The following is an 18678-nucleotide window of genomic DNA, read 5'->3' on the forward strand; positions in this document are numbered from 1 at the left end:
CAACGCATAATCAGAAAGTGAGTTTGAGAGTGAGACAAATGTTGTCCATATTGATGGGTGAGAAGAAATGACACTGGGTGACAAGAAACCAAAGCATACACATTTACTAAAAATGCAGGGCCACAATTTAACCAACCAGATGCAGAGCACAGAGCTTTTGAATAACATTGAAAGGTATGCAAGACAAAATTTTGGAAGTTCAGCTTAGCCCAAGGTCCATTTGGAGTAGATGGTCTGATGTGTCAGTTCCTAAAACGAAGTCGTTTTTAGGTCTATTTATAAATATGGGCCCAATCCCATTACCCGACATGAAAGACTGATGGTCTAATGAGAGAAAAACACCATAAGAATAAGTTTTCTTCTATTTTTACCACTTAGAAGACTGCATGGTGTCGTATAGTTCAAGCTTTTTTACAACATGCAAACCAGCTGTCATGTTGAAGTTAACTGCTGGTTTATCTGCTGTCCCAGAAATAAGTGCAGAATTTCCCTCAAGAACTTTTCTGTGAAATGTATGTCAATTTATGGGCATTTCAAATTATTGTTGTTACATTCTGTCTTTTAGTTATGCATTTGTAAGAGTAGCAAAGTACTGTGTGTCAAAAATCGAAGTTACGTTTTCAGTATGTTCCACATTTGTTTACATGATTTTACATTTTATATTTTTTATAGAACTCCTGTGAAATATTGGTTCATATTTTAATTAGGGTAAACTTTTCCACATAACAGATCGTTGGGGGTAGGAGGTGAGGAGGTGCTATTAAATGTATATATATATTTATATAGATATATGGGACCTTTAGAGCAAGAGGTTTAACTGCAAAGTGCATCATTTAAAAAGGAGTCTTATTGTATTATGTGAGGACAGTAACTGAGGAACTGAACAAATGATATTACTATATTATAATATTTACTATAAAGATGTTAAAATACAAAGTCTTAAAATAATATTGTGTTGAATGATGCTTTCATCGTTCCTCTTTATTCCACATTTGTGTATCTCTTTAGGAAGCTACTTTTCTTGTTGCCAAACTCGACGTGTACAGTGAACTTTTCTATCTAAACATTATCTAGTACACCATCAACTTAATGCTAAATGCCTGGGTTTTTATAGGTGCTTAAATATTTTGGAGAAACCTGCTTCTGGCTTCAGGGTAGAACAGACTGCCACTCCTATATAGTCTTGATAGTGACTGGATGTTTAAATAATCAATTAAAGAAAAAACTTGAGTCTTAGATTTTGGAAAAAAAAAAAGCCTTTTCTGTTTGAGAGATATTATGTAAAAATAAGAGATCAGATCATGATTGGAATTCAGAACCATAGTGTACACGATAAAGATTACTTCTTGTATAAGAGAATTTGTTGTGGTAACTGTAGATAGTCATATACAAGAAGTAACCATGAAGAGTTTTCCAGTTAAGGGCTGCAAATATATATGATTAATGAATTAACCTTCTGCTACACCTGTTAATGTAAGCAGCTTGATTAATTGAAATGCTCCATGTTCATGAGTTCAGATAGCTTTCAGTAAACTGACTATGGGCAGAGATTTTTCTCTTGCTTGCATACAAGTAAAATATTACTTTTCATTAAGCATTTCATGATCATAGTGTAATTGTGCTATCACCAAATATGTCCATACTGTATTCTGTAAAACATGGTGTATCATTCCAAAGAAGTTGTGGAAGTTAGCACTTGCTGCAGTATAAATATTATTCTAAACAATCAGTTAAAGTGAAAGCATTTCATGAGTGTAAGAAGTAGAATAATTTACCTTAGGGTGCTAAACCTTCCAACTTTTAATTTTTCTTCTTGTGAGACACTGTGTTCAGTATATGTTAACGACAGTAGGTTTTTTGTAGGTTAAACTTTGAAGCTAGCTGCTTTTGGATCACATTTTCACAGTGTTCCTTGCGTCACTACAATGAGTTTCACTGAATAAGAATTTATTTTTCAGTCACAATGATGCCACACTCTTATAACTGTTATACGTAGGTCAGTCAAAAAGTTCCCGGAATTCCCCTGCAGATGAAGAATGAGCGATAAGATAGCGCACACACTGTTGACTGCCCCTCGTACACACACACACACACACACACACATATATATATCCATTAATAATTAAGAATAATGCATAACAGTGCTCTTCAATGAGACCTGTAGACTGTGTGACGTGTTTATACAGTGATAACAATATTGGTCCCTCGAGCATGAGCATGTTTCCTGATGACCCGTCTTTCACTCTTTGGTTGCTGTGTTGTTGGAGATGTTGGAGACGTTGGGATTGTGGGTGTGCTTTTAGTTGAAGCAAGCTGGATTGTTTTGATTACTGGAGTAGTAACCTGCACATTCGATTTTTGAAGTTGATCTACAAGTTGTTCTAATTTTGTCTTGAATATTTGTTGTTCCTTTGTTACTTGCTCAATTGCAGTGATCAGATTGCCAAATTTTTGTATAGTTTTCTGCTGTGTGCGTAATTCTTCCTGTATTATATATTGCTCCTTTTTTACTTGGTCAAGGGAAGTTTCAAGTTTATTCAATTTTTCCACAGTTAAATCCATTTTTTCTGTGAGGTTATGCACTTTTTGACATTGGGTCTTGATTTCATATTGTTGGAGATCATAATTTTTGTACAGGGTATCAATCTTCTGGTGAGCTGCTTCATCCCTCTTAATGATATATTTACTTACAGTTTCCTTGATGTTCTTAATATCTGTCTGAATGGTGTTGGTCTTCTCCTTGTATGACTCTAAGTTACTCAGGCTGTGTGTATGAGATTGAACTGTTGCTTTCAGTTGGGCAACGTCATCTACTAGATTGTCTGTAAATCCTTGGTAAATGTCAATTGACTCAAGTCTTTGCACAAAATAATGTGAAACAGTCTTCAGTTCTGTTACATCTTTCAGCAGGTTGTCTGTCTGATTTTGATACTGAACCCAAGGGCTTGTAATTTCACCTTTAATAGTTTCGAAATTTTTGGCCAATTTTCTGACCCTATATTCTAGCTCCTTTGTCTGTGTCTGGTATGCTGGAAAATGTTCCAACATATCTGTATGGCTTCTCGCAATGTCCGTAAGATTGCAGATATTATAACATACCTCACCAGTAACAGCTTGAGAGAAGAATAATTCTGTTAACAGCACCATTAAAAGGATTATCTTCACTAACTCAGGAAACATAATGTATTTATACTAGTAGTACCTCTGTTTTCAAAACCACAAATCTTTCTTCTGATAAATTACATCCATACAATGGAACACTATGCAGCTGGAGTTTGATGAGAAACAGTTATTGATATACTGTATTTGCTAGTACATTGATAAGTAGGTCATGACATATACAAGTTAAAGATAAAAGAGGGAAAACTTTTTAAACATTGTATATGTGTATAACAACAGGGTAAAGTTCACAACACTTTTTCTGTGTGCTTGAGTAGTGCCTGGGATTTCCATAACAGGAAATTATTATGAAATTATAATTCATATTTCATGTTAAAATATTGCCTCCACGTTTAACAAACTTCTTTATAACACAAATTTATGTTGGGGAGAGGGTCTCACCTCAGGACAGTTTTTAGTGATTGATTTTTCACAAAAAACAAACTCCGTGATTTTAGTCCACAATCGAACTATACCGACCGAGCGACCGCGGCTTGTCGGCGAAGTTAGTGCCAAATTTAGCGGATAGAGGGTGTCGCGTGGTCAGCGCAAGGAATGCCCACGGCCATTAATTTCGGTTTTCTAGACCGGAGCCGCTATTTCCTTGAAATAGCTCCCCAGTTATCCCTCCCTGTAAGGATCACAGCAAGCCGCCCCATATTCCAGAATCGGACGCACTAAAGATGTGTGGGCTGAACATTTAGTGTTGCTATTTCCCTTTTTTTAGAATGCCGCATTAGTCACTAAATTTGTCATTTCATCCAGTGTAATATGAGAGTTATATTCACTACTTTTTGTAAAAATGTTTAACACCGTTTTTTCGGCACTTGTCAGTGGCTTCTCTTTCTTAGGTTTTACCATAGAAGGACCTGGATCAACCATGGTTTTAAAATTAAAGCACACTTATACGTTGTAAAAAAATCGAACACAATAATTCTGAATAACAATCTGTGGCGATGTCATTAGAAAAACAATCCAAAGAAAAGGAAATTCTGAAAAGCGGCAAAATCAGCGCATACAAATTAATTTAAAACAACATATCGTGTATTCGAACTGTTTCTATGATTGTAAAAAACAGAGACAATTTTCTACTTACCTGATGACGCCTGGTACAATAGACCAGAAGTGGCCGCAGTTTAAGGGACTTAGTCCCACCCCACTAGCAATAAAAAAGTACCTGATGACGCAGACATGTCAATATTAAATGGTGCAGATACGATAGAGTTTTGCATGGTGATAAATCATGTGAAGATATTGCCTAACACATTGCGGATGAAACGAAGAAGAAACTCGCAGATACATAGTAACAAACAAAAGAAAGATACGTATGTTGATAGATGGATCAATATCAATTAGTCGAAAGCTACATTAGTTGTTATTCTTAAAACACTTCTATTTTTGGAAGAAGAATTTCCTGAAGGGGCTTACATCTTTAATTAGGATTCAATTGAACTAGAGAATTCAGATGCTAAAAGCGTTGGAAATACACTTCGTGAGTTGTTTAAATTGATACGGTTTTGATCACGAATTTTTGGAAGAACGCTTCGCATGTTCCACCTGCAACGGCGCATCAATTATGTTAAGAACTAAAGGTGGTGTTGCAAGTCGTCTTTAGAAAATTTTCTCCAAAATTATTGTATGGCCCTCTTCTAGTAATGGGTTAGAACCCGCAGTGAGCAACTTTGTTGCAGAAATCCACGGCATTAATAGTTTCCAAATATTTTTCGACAAGCTATATTCTCCATAACACCAGTCTCCAAAAATTCCACGAGAACTTGGTGAATTTGCCAGTTCTATTGGAATTCGTTTATTAAATGTCGGAAAAATACTGAAGGTACAATGGGCCTTTTCAACAAAATAACCAATGATGCTGTAGTAAATAATGTTGCGCCCTTCCATCATTCCAGTAAAAAGTCAGAGCACAAAGGCTTTAAAAGGAATCATTCTTTATTATCAAAGTATCCGTCAATGCAACAATTTAAAGACATTAGGAATTGTTTCACACGACCGTCGGTCGTAACATAACTTTGATTTTGATTTGAGAGCTGCCCGTGCGTAGGCGGGTTCGAATACCTCCACCGTAGCCCTGCGAGTGGTAGGAGGCGACGAAAAGGGAACGCAATGCCTGGGGGTATAACTGGTCTATCCTGTTCCTGGGGGATATAAATACGGGGACCTGGCGCCAAGACGAACTGATTGGCGGTAAACCGCCACTCGCAAAGTAACCCTGGCTCTGAATGGTGATGTATGAAATGTGTAGATTAGCGGTAGAGTTATAATCCCTTGGACTCGTTATGAGTTATACGAGCCTTCAATAACTTCAGTTACCAATTGAATCCTCGTGTCTGGTTACTAACGCGTGATAATGGTTATATGTTTTGTGGAAGAATTTGTTGTACATTTCCATATTATTGTCCTTACGAATATGGAAATTATTATATATGTTTGGTATAACGTAATATGTTATATGATTTTATATTACTTCTCTCATGAATGTGATGTGATTTTGGTTCCTATATAACTAGATTTTGGAAATTATTATTTTTATCTCTGATAGTGTGTAATTTCCTTTGTATTTCAGTATTGATAATAAAATGAAAATATGTTCGAATTAACAGACATCTTCCCCATGTGTATTGTAGAAGAAGAGTTATAAATAAAATACGTACAGGATTAAAAATGAAATTTTTTCGCGTTCCGATTGTTAAATTTTCCTATTTGAGCCCAGTATTTCACCATTTAGGGATGAAAACAAAGCTGATGATTCATACCCTGGAAATAGATTGAACGTGTGATGTAAGCTTTTGCACAACTGGTTGACGATATTGGTAGGCGAGGAGGGAGTTGAGGGAGATAAGATAGTGTTGGAGTTTCCCATGTGATGGCGCTGGCTGTGTTTATTTCCCTTCGTCAGAGAATGAAGTGTTGCATGATTTCAGTTGTTGAAATTAAACGGTAGTGACAGTAAATATTATTAACATGAATGAATCTGGCGTAGACCTTGGGTTTGATTTTGCAGAATTAAGTTCGGAAGATCTAGATTTATGCAGTGATCTACTAAATCAAGAGGAGTCACTGACGGTGTCCAGTTCGCAGAATGACTTCATGTTTTACGAGCTAAAATCCAAAACAGTGCCAGAGAGGTTAGTTTGTTGCATGCCATTGCAGCTGCAATGCTTATATTGAGGCTTATATTTATGTTTTAGTATATTTATGTGTATAAAGAATATAATTGGATTGCAGCGTATTTACAAAGACCTTGACACTGAATAGAATTTGAATGACACTTTCGTGGGAGTTTTAAGAGTTTGCAATTTGTGAATGTTTGTGCTCAAAGACATCAGTGGACATTCCGTGTTGTCATGTTGAAATTATTTTGTTATTGTTATATTTGAGGTTCTTACAACGGTGACTGTGAAGAGTTCTCTCAATGAGATATAGCGGCCTATAGTCCGGTAAAAGTCACCATATGTTTCAGAAGAACATATGGATACATTATCAGGATCAAGAAGTATGTCAAGTGAGAAATGACCATGAAGCAGGCAGCAAGCAGAAGCTGGTTCCTGCCTGGCCTCCTTTTCTACTCTGAAGATGAAGGCGATATGTTCCTGCGAAACATTGGTTGACTTGCACTGGACTACAAGGCGTTATATACCAGAGTACAGGTCCCTTCCATACTTTGTTATCGCCTTGATGCTCTCTTTCTTATTCAAGTTTATTTTGGCTCTAAATTCTGCCCTTCTGTCCAGGAAATTGTTGGTCTCCGAGTTCCTGCTCGGTATATCAGAGATTTTGCATTGTTCAATGTTTGCTCCTTATTTAAAAATTGTCCCTCTGCTAGATGCGCAGCAGCTGCTAATGCTGTCTGCAGGGATGTTGACGTATTCGGAGCCAGGAATGTTCTACCCAAACAAATTTTAAATATAGTATAACTGTTAGTATTTTTATTAAATATTTATGTTTCATTCCATATCAGCTATTTGTTTGTTTACTTTTACTTTTATTCATTATTATTTCTTCCAAGTACTTACTTGTAATTTGTATGTGACTTTTAATAAGTTTGTCTATAATGTAATTCATTCTTCTGCACTGTGCTGTGTCTGTAATTGGCCTTATGGCTGTTGACTCGGCACATTAATAATAAAGAATTGAATTGAATTGAATTATGGATCAGTGAATATATTGAATGAGCAATCATGGACAATCAAGATGGGGCGATCCATCAGCCTTGATGCTGGATGGAGGAGCAGTAAATCAGCATTTTAAAATCTACCACTGATTCAAAAGATTACACAGGTAATCAAGAGACCTGATTATGTTTCCTTACTTAATCAGAGATATGCAAAATTGAACATCTAGGTATTTCATGTTAATTGTTTCTTTGGCATTCATGATTTCTTTGTGTCAGGATGACTGCTGTACGGACTACATGCTTAGTATGGAATCTGTTTGTCTGAAGAGAATGTGAAAGGGATATTTATACTCACCCTTGTTAGTGAACAATCTGAACTGCAAAGTTGATTGATAAATTGATTAAGAAGAGAACGAACCATTTAGTGCCCCATTAATTATTCGTCTGTCACTCATAGAGAAGGAGTTCAGCAGATACATGGAACAGACAAATGGATGAACTAGTTTTTATTTGTACAGACTGGTATAAGAAAATGGAGTTTCTCTTTGTGACCAACACAGAAATATTTGAAATATGTACAGAACCACAGCATGAAACGCAATAAGGTGGACAAGATATGAGACAGACGGGTAGCCAAGTTAAAGAGGGTCGGCCATATGTAAATTAATGCAATTTTGTTGGTTTCATTGAAATGCAACCAATTATGAAAGATGGTGGACCTACAGGCAACCTTCACAGGTTTTAATGCGTTAGGGAAAGACATTTGAGAGTTGATGTATTTGCTTTACTTCATAATGCTTCTGAGCATTGCAAAGCGGAGAAGAAGAATGGATATAGGTTCTTGGTGGGAAAGCCGGAAGAAAAGAGGCCATTAGGAAGACCTAGATGTAAATGGGAGGATAATAGTAAGGTGAATCTGGACTGCATTCATCGGCTCAGAGTAGTGACAAGTGGAGGGCTCTCGTCAACATGGTGATGGACCTTCAGGTTCCGTAAAATGTTGTGAAATTTAAGAGTAGCTGAATAAGGACTCAGTTCCATGGAGTCAGTTAGTTAGTTAGTTGAATAGTTAATGCTTTTGAGCATGTTTGACATAATATTACCAAGGCTTTATTATGTGTGTTCAACACAGTCTTCTTTTTGAACTAAGTTAGGAGAGCTTACTCTGCAGTTTTTGGTGTTTTGATCTGTGGTCCAGTGGTCACAGTTCATGGCTACAGATCCAGAGGTCCGGGTTTGATTCCCGGCTCGAGTAATGAATGAATGTCTTAATGGAAATTTTAATTTTATTTTATTTTAGTCCATTATAAATCTTGATAAATTTCTTGATCATTGTTTAATGTGTATTATAAGTATTATAAGTTTACCTCATTTAATTGCAATATTACTGTATTATTGTATAGCTACTATGTATTCTAACTTGACTTGTTCCATATCCTATGGTGTCTCACCTGTACTGGATTTACGGAATGTAAATAAATTCAATTCAATTCAATATTCTGAGAACAGGGTCCACTCAGCCTCATGAGGATAACTGAGGAGCTATTTCAAGGAAATAGTGACTCCGGTCTAGAAAACCGAGATTAACAGCTGTGGGAATCCGTTGCGATGACCAAGCGACACCCTGTATCCACAAAAGTTGGCACTAACTCCACTGACAAGCGACAGTTGCTCAGTAGGTATAGTTCACTTACAGATTAGAGGCCACAGAGTTTGTTTGTCATGTTTTTATGCTCGCCGTCTCATAAGAATATTATGCATATTATCATTACTCAGAACTGTACTATTTCTTAAAGTATTGAATGTATGAAACAGTTCGTGAATGAGCATTGGACAGTGAAGTTACTCTTGTAATGCTTGCATGAAATTCTTGAGCAGTGTCTTAAATGGAAAGTTTCCATCATGTCATCCAGTATAAATTAAGTCCTTTGACTTCTGAAATGGATAATTTTCGAATGGGTTTCATTTATATTTATGTAGAATTATGATTTGTATTTGTAATGGACGACAACTCAGCTTTTCCAAGAGCAAACAGATGGAGATAGAGAATAATATGAGGTGTTACTATATACAGGCAATACAAATCAGTATCTTCTCATGTGGGTGGAGGAACTGAAGGAAATCGTGAAATGTGTGAATCATGATGCTTGGTCCTTGACCAATGATCTCAATGTATGACATCTGGAATATGAAACATGACTTATTACAATTACACACATATGCTGCTGTAGGGACTGAAAGTAAACCAATGAAGCACTCAGTACCCTGGGGCAGAGATTAACATCCTATGCCTTTGTAGGCTGTACTAGCATAGTTGGTTGAGACACTATGCTAGAAGCCGGAAGTTACGGGATTAAATCCTGATTAGGGGGATTTTTTCAATTTACCTAATCCTTCTAGCCACACTATGGCCCTGGGGTGGACCCAGCCTCAAACAGAAAAAAATGTGGGAGCCTTGATCTCTCTCAGCCCTATGGGCCTCTACGGCCTGTTACAGGGATAGCTTTACTTTACTTTTACTTTTATGTTTCCCTTAATATGTAACTGGCTCATCACTAAACAAATTTTATTCTCCAAGAGTGTTGTTTTCTTTGCAGTTGTGTTGTATCAAAGGAAAGTAGGCAGTTTTTCCCAGAACTCTTGTGTTTAAAACTGAATTAATGTTGATAATGCACCGGTTTCAGATTGAAATGAGCCCTTTTGAGGTTGAAAGTGTCATTGAAAAATTGAAAGGGTATAAATCGCCAGTTAATGATCAAATTGTGGCAGAACTGGTTCAAGCAGAACGTGAAACATTATGGTTTGAGATCCATAATCTTGTTAATTCTATTTGGAATAAGGAAGAATTGGAAGGAGTCTATTATTGTACCAGTTCACAAGAAGGGTGATTAAAGCTGATTGTAGTAATTATCATGGGACATCACTGCTATCAACTTCATATGAAGTTTCATCCAATATCAAGATTAAGTTCATGTATAGATGAATTTACTGGAGTCATCATTATCAGCTACTGAATAGACTTTTTGCATTCATCACATACTGGAGGGAAAATGGGAATACAGTGAGACAATACATCAACTACATAGACTTCAAGAAAGCCTATGATTCAGTTATGAAGAAAGTATTGTACAATATTCTCGTAGAGTTTGGGGTAACCATGAAACTAGATAGGCTGATTAAAATGTGTTTAAATGAAATTATTCTAAGTCCATATAGGTAAACATTTGTCTGATAATTTTTCTGTCTAGAATGGTCTAAAACAAGGAGATGCTTTATTGCCACTGCTTTCCAACTTTGCTTTAGAATATGCCGTTAGGAAGGTCCAGGGAAACCAGGTGGGACTGAAATTAAGTGGGACATATCAGCTGCTGGTCTGTGCTGATGATGTGGATCTACTGGGAAATAATATAGGTACCACAAAGGAAAAAAACATAAATTTTAATTGATGCTGGTAAGGAGGTTGGTCGCCAATCACAGTGGCTGTGCGTTCTATGGCTTGAACCATCTTCGTCCACTGAAACACTGGGATTGTGGGTTTGAATGTCATTTGAGGCATAGACGTGCCTTTATGCATGCAATTATTCTTTATTTGTGTTGTTCTGTGTGTAGGTAGTGGCCTTGCGTTGGGCTGATCCCCAATCCAAGGAGTCCTGCCGAATTTATATAGGATTAATAAATTACAAAAAAATGGCCAAGGTCCAAAGGGCTGTAGAGTCAGAGAGAGAAGGAGGTTGATCTAAAAGTAGACACAGAGAAATCTAAGTATATTTTGTCTCGTCACCAGAATGCAGAGCAAAATCATGACATAAAGGTAGTTAACAGATCCCTTGTAAATGTGAGACAGTTCAGATATTTTGGAAGGACAGTAACAGAACAAAATTTATTTCAAAAGAAAATTAAGAGGGGAATTAATTCGTATAATGCTTATTACCATTCAGTACAGAATGTCTCGTCTTCTCATCTGTTGTCTAAAAATATAAAAATGAGAATATGTAAAACTATAATTAGCCTTAGGTTTTTGTGTGAGTGTGAAACTTGGTACCTGCTATTAAGGGAGGAACATAGACTGAGGGTGTTTGAGAACAGGGAGTTGAGGAGAATATTTGGACCAAAGAGGGATGAAGTGAGGAGCTTCATAGCTTGTACTCTTCTCCAAGTATAATTAGAATGACCAAGTCAACTAGGATGAGGTGGGCAGGGCATGTAGCTCGAATGGGGGAGAAGAGGAATGCATATAGGATATTGATTCGTTGCGCTGACCACGCGACACCCTCTATCCTCTAAAGTTGACACTAACTTCGCCGACAAGCGGCGGTCGCTCGGACGGTATAGTTCGCTTGCGGACTACAGGCCACGGAGTTTGCTTTTGTTTTTGAGCAATAAATTCGAAATGATATAAAATGGAGTTACTCTGGCCTAAGCATTATACCGGCGTTTGCCTGGAGGAATTGAGGAAAACCGTAAAGAACTCTAGTCATAATAGTCGGTTTTCTGGCGGAGACTCGAATCGGACACCTTCCATGTTCGAGGAAGTTATGCTGGTTTTAGTGTATTGGTTGGTCATTTCGTTTTGTTTAGTTAGAACGCCAAACAAATTCCAAGATTTAAGAATGTATCCACATTATCATAGTATTTTCTCCTACCCGGCTCTATCAGTTCTCGAATTAAACAGTTTTTTCTTTCTTCCGGCCACACTTCGTAGTCTTCGAGCAGGCAGATGCTTGGAAGCCGTCGAAGTGTGTCAGTGTTTCCAGAATGTTCTACTGCTGAGAGATACATTACGGCAGTTATAGAAAACATGGCCGCGCCATAGCTCAAGCGGTTAGTCGCTGGCTTCCCACCGCGTCGGCCCGGGTTCGATCCCGGGTATGGTCAAGTGGGATTTGTGGTGGACAGAGTGGCGCTGGGGCAGGTTTTCTCCGAGTACTTCGGTTTCTCCTGTCAGTCGTCATTCCACCAAATTCTCCATCATCATAATCACCTGGGACGTGCTACAATAGGCCAATCAGTGGCCGCCGTGCTGAGTAGACCCAACTGGACTCCACCCTCCACTATGCGGATTAAAAAAAAAATAGAAAACATGTTGGATTTGAGGTTCTCACAGCGGTACGTTCTTCTGGGTTGTAATGCCGTGTGTTGGGAAGAAGCGTTACGTTTCGGACGAACACATCGTCCCCATCTTCACGGCCGAACTATAAGCCAAACAAGAAACCAGTAAGAGTTCCTTCCAGGTTTCCATTGGTCTACACGTAGTCTGATTATCCACGCGCTGTTTGCTCTATTTGTTGTCTACTTCTTCTGAAATTCATCGTTTCATAATTTTTAAATATTTTGTGAAGTTTTCAGGGATCTCACCCAATGGCTGTTTATCCATGTTCCCGAGAAAACGATCCCTCTCTATGATCTGTTTAATGAATGGAACGTAGTTGGTGGAGGGGGCAATGAAGAAATGCAACCATCGAAGTTTAACCACTTTATTTATCCTTACAGGGTCTAGAACGGTCTAGAAAACCGAGATTAACGGCCGTGGGGATCCGTTATGCTGACCACGTGACACCCTCTATCCGCAAAAGTTGGCACTCACTTCGCCGACAAGCGGCGGTCGCTCGGTCGGTATAGTTCGCTTGCGGACTCGAGCCACCGAGTTTGTTTCTTCGTTTTTTATTTATCCTTACAAGTTTTGACTTATGCTAAATACGGTTTAATTGAAAATCTGAAAAATTATATATCATACGTTACACACGAATACTGGAAAGCTACTTACTGATATAAAATATACGCTGCATGGCGGATAAATATGCCTTCTTTGTGTGCGCACTAAACACACTAGTGTACATGTAACAGGTACAAAGCTCGTTCAAAAGCAACACCGGTAAAAGAATAACAAGAAATGGCTGTCTTGACTGGATGTACCTTATATAGTTAAAGTAAAGTAAAGCTATCCCTGTAACAGGCCGTGGAGGGTTGCAAGATGTTGAGGCTCCCACATTTTGAGGACAGTCGGCTCATAGATGGCGGTAAGGTTGTCAGCCTTACGCGCCGGCCGCCCTTTACCCCCAGGAATATTCATGGTACTCATTTCTGTTAGAGGCTGAGTCGACCCCAGGCTGGAAGGATTAGGTCAATTGAAAAAATCCACTTAATCGGAATTCGATCCCGCGACCTTCTGGCTTGTAGCAAAGTGCCTTAACTAACTACGCTACCACGTTTAATTTTATTTTACTTCTTATGTGTTGAGATAATTTAAATTATCTTACTTGTATATTTAAATTAGCTTAACAGTTTGTATTTAATTTATAGTTATATTCTGTGTTCAGTCGAAATTATACCCGTTACTTGGCTGATTACGCTCATCACATTATAGAAGTTGCTGTCACTTCAAAACACGAAGGCAGTGGTGAAGTTTTGTTCTCATTTGCGTCAATCAGTTTCACGGCTGTGACACTCGAAAAGTTGGAATGGACCCAGCAGTCTTGGACTGGCCGACTGCAGTAAGAAATGGGTGAAGTTGGCGTGCTTGGGCAGAAAATAGCAAACCCGCGTCTTCACATCCCAAGCATGTTCAGAGACAGTACAGCTTCCGTGCGTAGAGGAAGAACTGCGAACGCGTGGTGGAATTCTCGTTGTTCTGAGTGTGTCAACATGGAGGTTGCTTTCCAGCCTTCATCTGCAGCTCGTTCTGATGGTGCGCATTCTAGACTTAGTGACGATGGTAGTTTGTTGACTACGAACGAGCAGATAAATGAATTTCAAGATATAATTCAAAGAATGGATCGTATTTTAAATGAACCGGTTGTAACAACAGCATCAAGTTACAGTGGTTACTGTAGTACGTACACGTCTTGTGCGAATTTGACGAACAGAGGTACCCATCTTGTTACTGGAAATTGTTGCATCCCAGATCATCACCATTGCCGTAGCGCCCCTGCTACTGCTACCATGGCAGTAGGCTTGATACCCGCGATGCCTGAAACCCGAACATCAGTGGTAAACTCTCCTGTCGTGTGTAAAGAAAGTCCAACAGTTCGTGTTAACATAGGCATCGATGAAGATCTGAGAATGATCCTGGATATGGATCCCAGTATCATAGATGTGGCGACGGACAACGAGCGACAGCAACAGCAGGTGTCACCCCCGGCTCCGCCCCTTCCGCCGCCGATGCCACCACCTCCTGACAAGGTGGTAGGCCTACCGCCGAGGGCTGGCGGGTATGATTTTGTAATGCCGTGACCCTGTCACTAGACAGTATAATTCTAAAGTAGGAAGGCTCACATAATTGGAGTAGGAGTCTGTAATAACCTAGGCCGAGCAACATTACTTGTGTTCATTACTCATTGGGTAGGAGGTAGGGTGTGTGCCCCAAAGCAGGTCTGGACTAGGATGCCCGTAAGTCCAGTTTTGCCCGGGACAGTCCCGTTTTTATAACTAGTGTCGTGATGTCCCCACAAATGTCGGGACGCACATGTACCTTTTTTTTTTTTAATTTACTCGAAATCTGGGATTAAGAAGCACTTACGTTTGCTATCGAACTTTGCAGTTTCTTTTCTAGAATAGTGTCCGTTATGCACTGTTGTTTCATAACATTAATACTAACATCACATTTTCAATTCTGAAAACTGCATTCCAATAAAATCATCATTTTTGTGTTTCTTTTTGTCACCACCTGCATTATTGTGTTTCTTAATATGGAATTCTAAAGCACACGCTTTAATACTCGAATGTATTGTGGAGAATATATAACCAAAATAACAACTGACCCAGCTCTTGAGTGACTGCTTACTTAGTACTGCGGTACTCTACTGATTTAAACGATCTTCTTTTTACTTTTTATAACCCCTCTGCACAGACCTCACGGAAGACCTCTCTTCTATTGTTGCGTGAATTCGTCTCCGCGGAAACGTGCTTACTCAATCGCTCCATAACAACGGCTGTACGCGTCACTTCTGGTACCGTGACAGTTCCTGTATTGTTGCTTGCGAGTATTACCTAGCAACGGTTGTTTCTGTGACTCCACAGTTCCTGCCTTGATGAAATACGCTACAATATTTAATTTATGGAACCTTAACTTTTATAATCGTCACCACAAAAATGCGCCATTACTGTATACCGAATCAGTTCAATCCAGTTCACATAATTTTAACCATCTTCCCCAAGGTTAGTCTTAATATTGCCATCCGATTTACGCGTTGCTAGTTCCAATTGGCGTCTTTCCATAACGGTTCCCCACAAAAGAATTATTCCAGGGTGTCCCAGAAATAAGTGCAGTAAATTGAAGGGTGTGTGACATGGACCAACACAGATGAAACAGTGTAAACATTTCAGGCGTGCTCCGATAACAAAACAGAGCCATGCGATGGCATTTCCGGCGTCAGTAGAACCAGATGACGCTTTTAGAGGGGATTGGAGTTCAGTGTAGAATGCTACTTGTCGCTTATCGCTGCTACCTACCACGTAGTCGTCATTGTGTGCCCTACAGTACTGGGATAGTAGAATTTCAGTTTAAAATTAACTTGCACGGAATAGAGGTAATGGAGCAGATGTTTGGAAAGAATCTCGGCTATTCTGAGTGGTTTCTTTCGTGGTTTTACTCAATTCCCCCAGGCAAATCCCGGGATAGTACAAGGAGGATTTTTACTTTGTTGACCGGTTCGACGTCTCTGCACTTCACCGCGACCGGTGCACCGCTGGCTGCGAGGTGCATAGGAATTTTGCCGATGAATCGACATGTCTGACGGCCCATAACATTCGGAGTGAAGTAACTACAATTCACAGATTACAGGTGATGAAAATGCAGCCCATATACACGGAGATATCTTTTACAATTAATTGTTTTGTTAAAAACAGGTCCAGTAAATCCCTCTTGCACCTACGTCACACTAAGACACCAATTTTCAATGGATGAAGCAGGACTTCATGGGTTAGATGTAGATTCTGTAAACTTCAGTAGGGATTATTTTACGTATTTATGCATCCCTGCAAGTGAAACCACACTTCATCAGGACAGAATATGAACTGCGAATCGATCTCACGTTCGACGAGAGACTGCAGAAAGAACTGCGAGAATGAACCCTGCTAGCTGGACTGTAGCGTTTTGCATTACGGCCCTCAGTACACACACACAGTATACGCGTTGACTCCACCCACATTGTCTTATGTTGTGGCTGACTGGGTGGCATTCCTTGATCATATTCCAGAGGTTTCGGGTTCATATCTCGGTCCGGAGACCGCGTATCTTGACTGAGAGTTTCTTGGTTTTCCTCAGTTCTTTCGAGCTAGATGACAGCTCGAATTAGGTCACGGATGTCTCCTTGCAGACCATTTCCAATTCATTATTTGTTAATCATCCCATAAGTTGATATATAGTCTGAGTTACGGAGTCGTTGAGTAGACCCTAGGTGAATGAGATTACAGCCTTGTGAGAATGGCGCCGTGTAGTATTTAGTCCCCCGCTACATGACGCCACATGGCGTTAATGTCAGAAGAACGTACACTTAATATTCATTGCTGTGAAAACAAATCTTATGAATAAATTAATAATAATATATATAATTATATGATTTCACCTCAATTTTGGGTACGTGGTAGCGTAGTTGGTTGAGGCACTATGCTACAAGCCGGAAGGTCGCAGGTTCAAGTCCCGATTAGGTTATTTGATTTTTTTTTTAGTTGACCTAATCATTCCAGCCGCACTATGGACCTGGGGTTGACTCAGCCTCTAACAGAAATGAGTACCAGGAATTAATTAAATAAGTTTCTGGAGAGTAAAGCGCGGCCGGCGCGTAAGGGTGACAACCTTACCGCCATCTGTGAGACAGTTGTCTAGAAAATGTAGGACCCTCAACGTCTCACAACCCTATGGGCCTCCACGGCCTGTTACAGGGATACCTTTACTTACTTTACTTTATCCACCTAAATTTACATTGTTGCAGATAGGGAGGTCATCTGCTACTAAACTGTTTAAGGTGCCTTCGAACTTGGTATGTTAGGTATTATGCTGTGTATTTTATTGGAATTATTACAGTCTTATACGGCTGGAGTTTTCATAGAGTGAACTTGTAACGAGTGCTGCTGGTATTGTTGGCTTCAGTTCTGCGTATTCGCATTACGTGAGCTGTATAGGTGCAAGTTGAATGGCAGACACTGTATTCCTGCTACCTGTCGACAAACGTAAACATTTAATCAGAATTAGTCACTTGTTATTCCGTCATTCATATCCTTATAAATCATCAGTGGGAATATCCGCGAATATGGCACCAGCTCTGAGATAAGAACTCAGGCTCTCCAGAGTGCCAAGCCAAGTGAAGCCAGAGACGCCAGGTGCTTCGACAGAACCAAATGAAACAATTTTCAAACGAGATGATGATGAAATGGAAATTGTTGATAAAAATTCAGCACAGTTTTCTTCGTGAAGAAGGTAGAAACTCTGTGGTCTGGTGGTCAGAGTTCCTGACTACAGATCCAGAGGTTCGGATTTGATTCCCGTCACATATTTTTTGGGAAGTAGTTGGTCTGGAACGGGGTCCACTCAAGCCTCGTTAGGATAAATGAGGAGCTATTTTAAGGAAATAGCGGCTCCGGTCTAGAGAACCGAAATTAACGGCCGTGGGGATTCGTTGCGCTGACCACGCGACACCCTCTATCCGCTAAAGTTGGCACTCACTTCGCCGACAAGCGGCGGTCGCTCGGTCGGTATAGTTCGCTTGCAGACTACATGCCACAGATTTTTTTTTTTTTGGTTACATTTTGTATGAAATACATCTGCAGTTGACTTGGAACACTCAGTCACTGTGGAACCTTGTTTGTTCAAGAGTATCATTTCATCTTTTTACAGTGGAACCACGATTCAAATCGTGCTCTTGGAATGGATGTACTTGACTGGCTAATCATTCAAGGGGTTACAGACAGGATAGGACATGTACCCAAACTGAAACAATTCTGGCGCGTTCATTTCTCCGTTTCTTCTATATTTTTAATTCCACATTGGCAATTTCTGACATTTCTTTGTATGTCGAAACAGGCTTACCGGATGAACAAAATTCTTCGCTATAAAATTTGGTCAAAACGAGTTTCAGAAACCGGAAATGTGCATTGATATATGAGGTGTTTCATTTTCTCCACAAGTTCCTTTTTTCGAAATGTTTTAATTCATATAAGTATATAACCAGTTATATTCAAGATGCGCGCGTAAACGGTTTTAGGTCTGTTGTTGTACTATATTAGCAAAACATGTATCGGCAAATTGTAGTGTGTTCTCATATGAAATTTCATGAAAATCCGTACAGCGGTTTTGTTAATATTTGCAATGGAACGGACATTGCAAAGGTATTATACCGAGGGCACACCAAGGAAACCGGCAACTGAAACGCAACCGCAATTTCCGAGAATTG

The 18678-nt window shown here is 39.3% G+C and overlaps 1 protein-coding gene across 1 annotated transcript in view; it reads left to right on the forward strand.

Moving 5' to 3' along the window:
* The first annotated feature begins 13872 nt into the window (after positions 1-13872).
* LOC111864099 (microphthalmia-associated transcription factor) overlaps positions 13873-18678 on the forward strand; it is a 159650-nt gene continuing 154844 nt past the window's right edge. The window contains exon 1 of the mRNA XM_023851122.2: positions 13873-14499. Coding sequence (XP_023706890.1) covers positions 13934-14499 — 566 coding nt within the window. The 5' untranslated portion in view covers positions 13873-13933. The remainder of the gene's footprint in view (positions 14500-18678) is intronic.

Source organism: Cryptotermes secundus, unplaced genomic scaffold (genome assembly GCF_002891405.2).
Source record: "Cryptotermes secundus unplaced genomic scaffold, Csec_1.0 scaffold708, whole genome shotgun sequence".
Lineage (NCBI taxonomy): Eukaryota > Metazoa > Arthropoda > Insecta > Blattodea > Kalotermitidae > Cryptotermes > Cryptotermes secundus.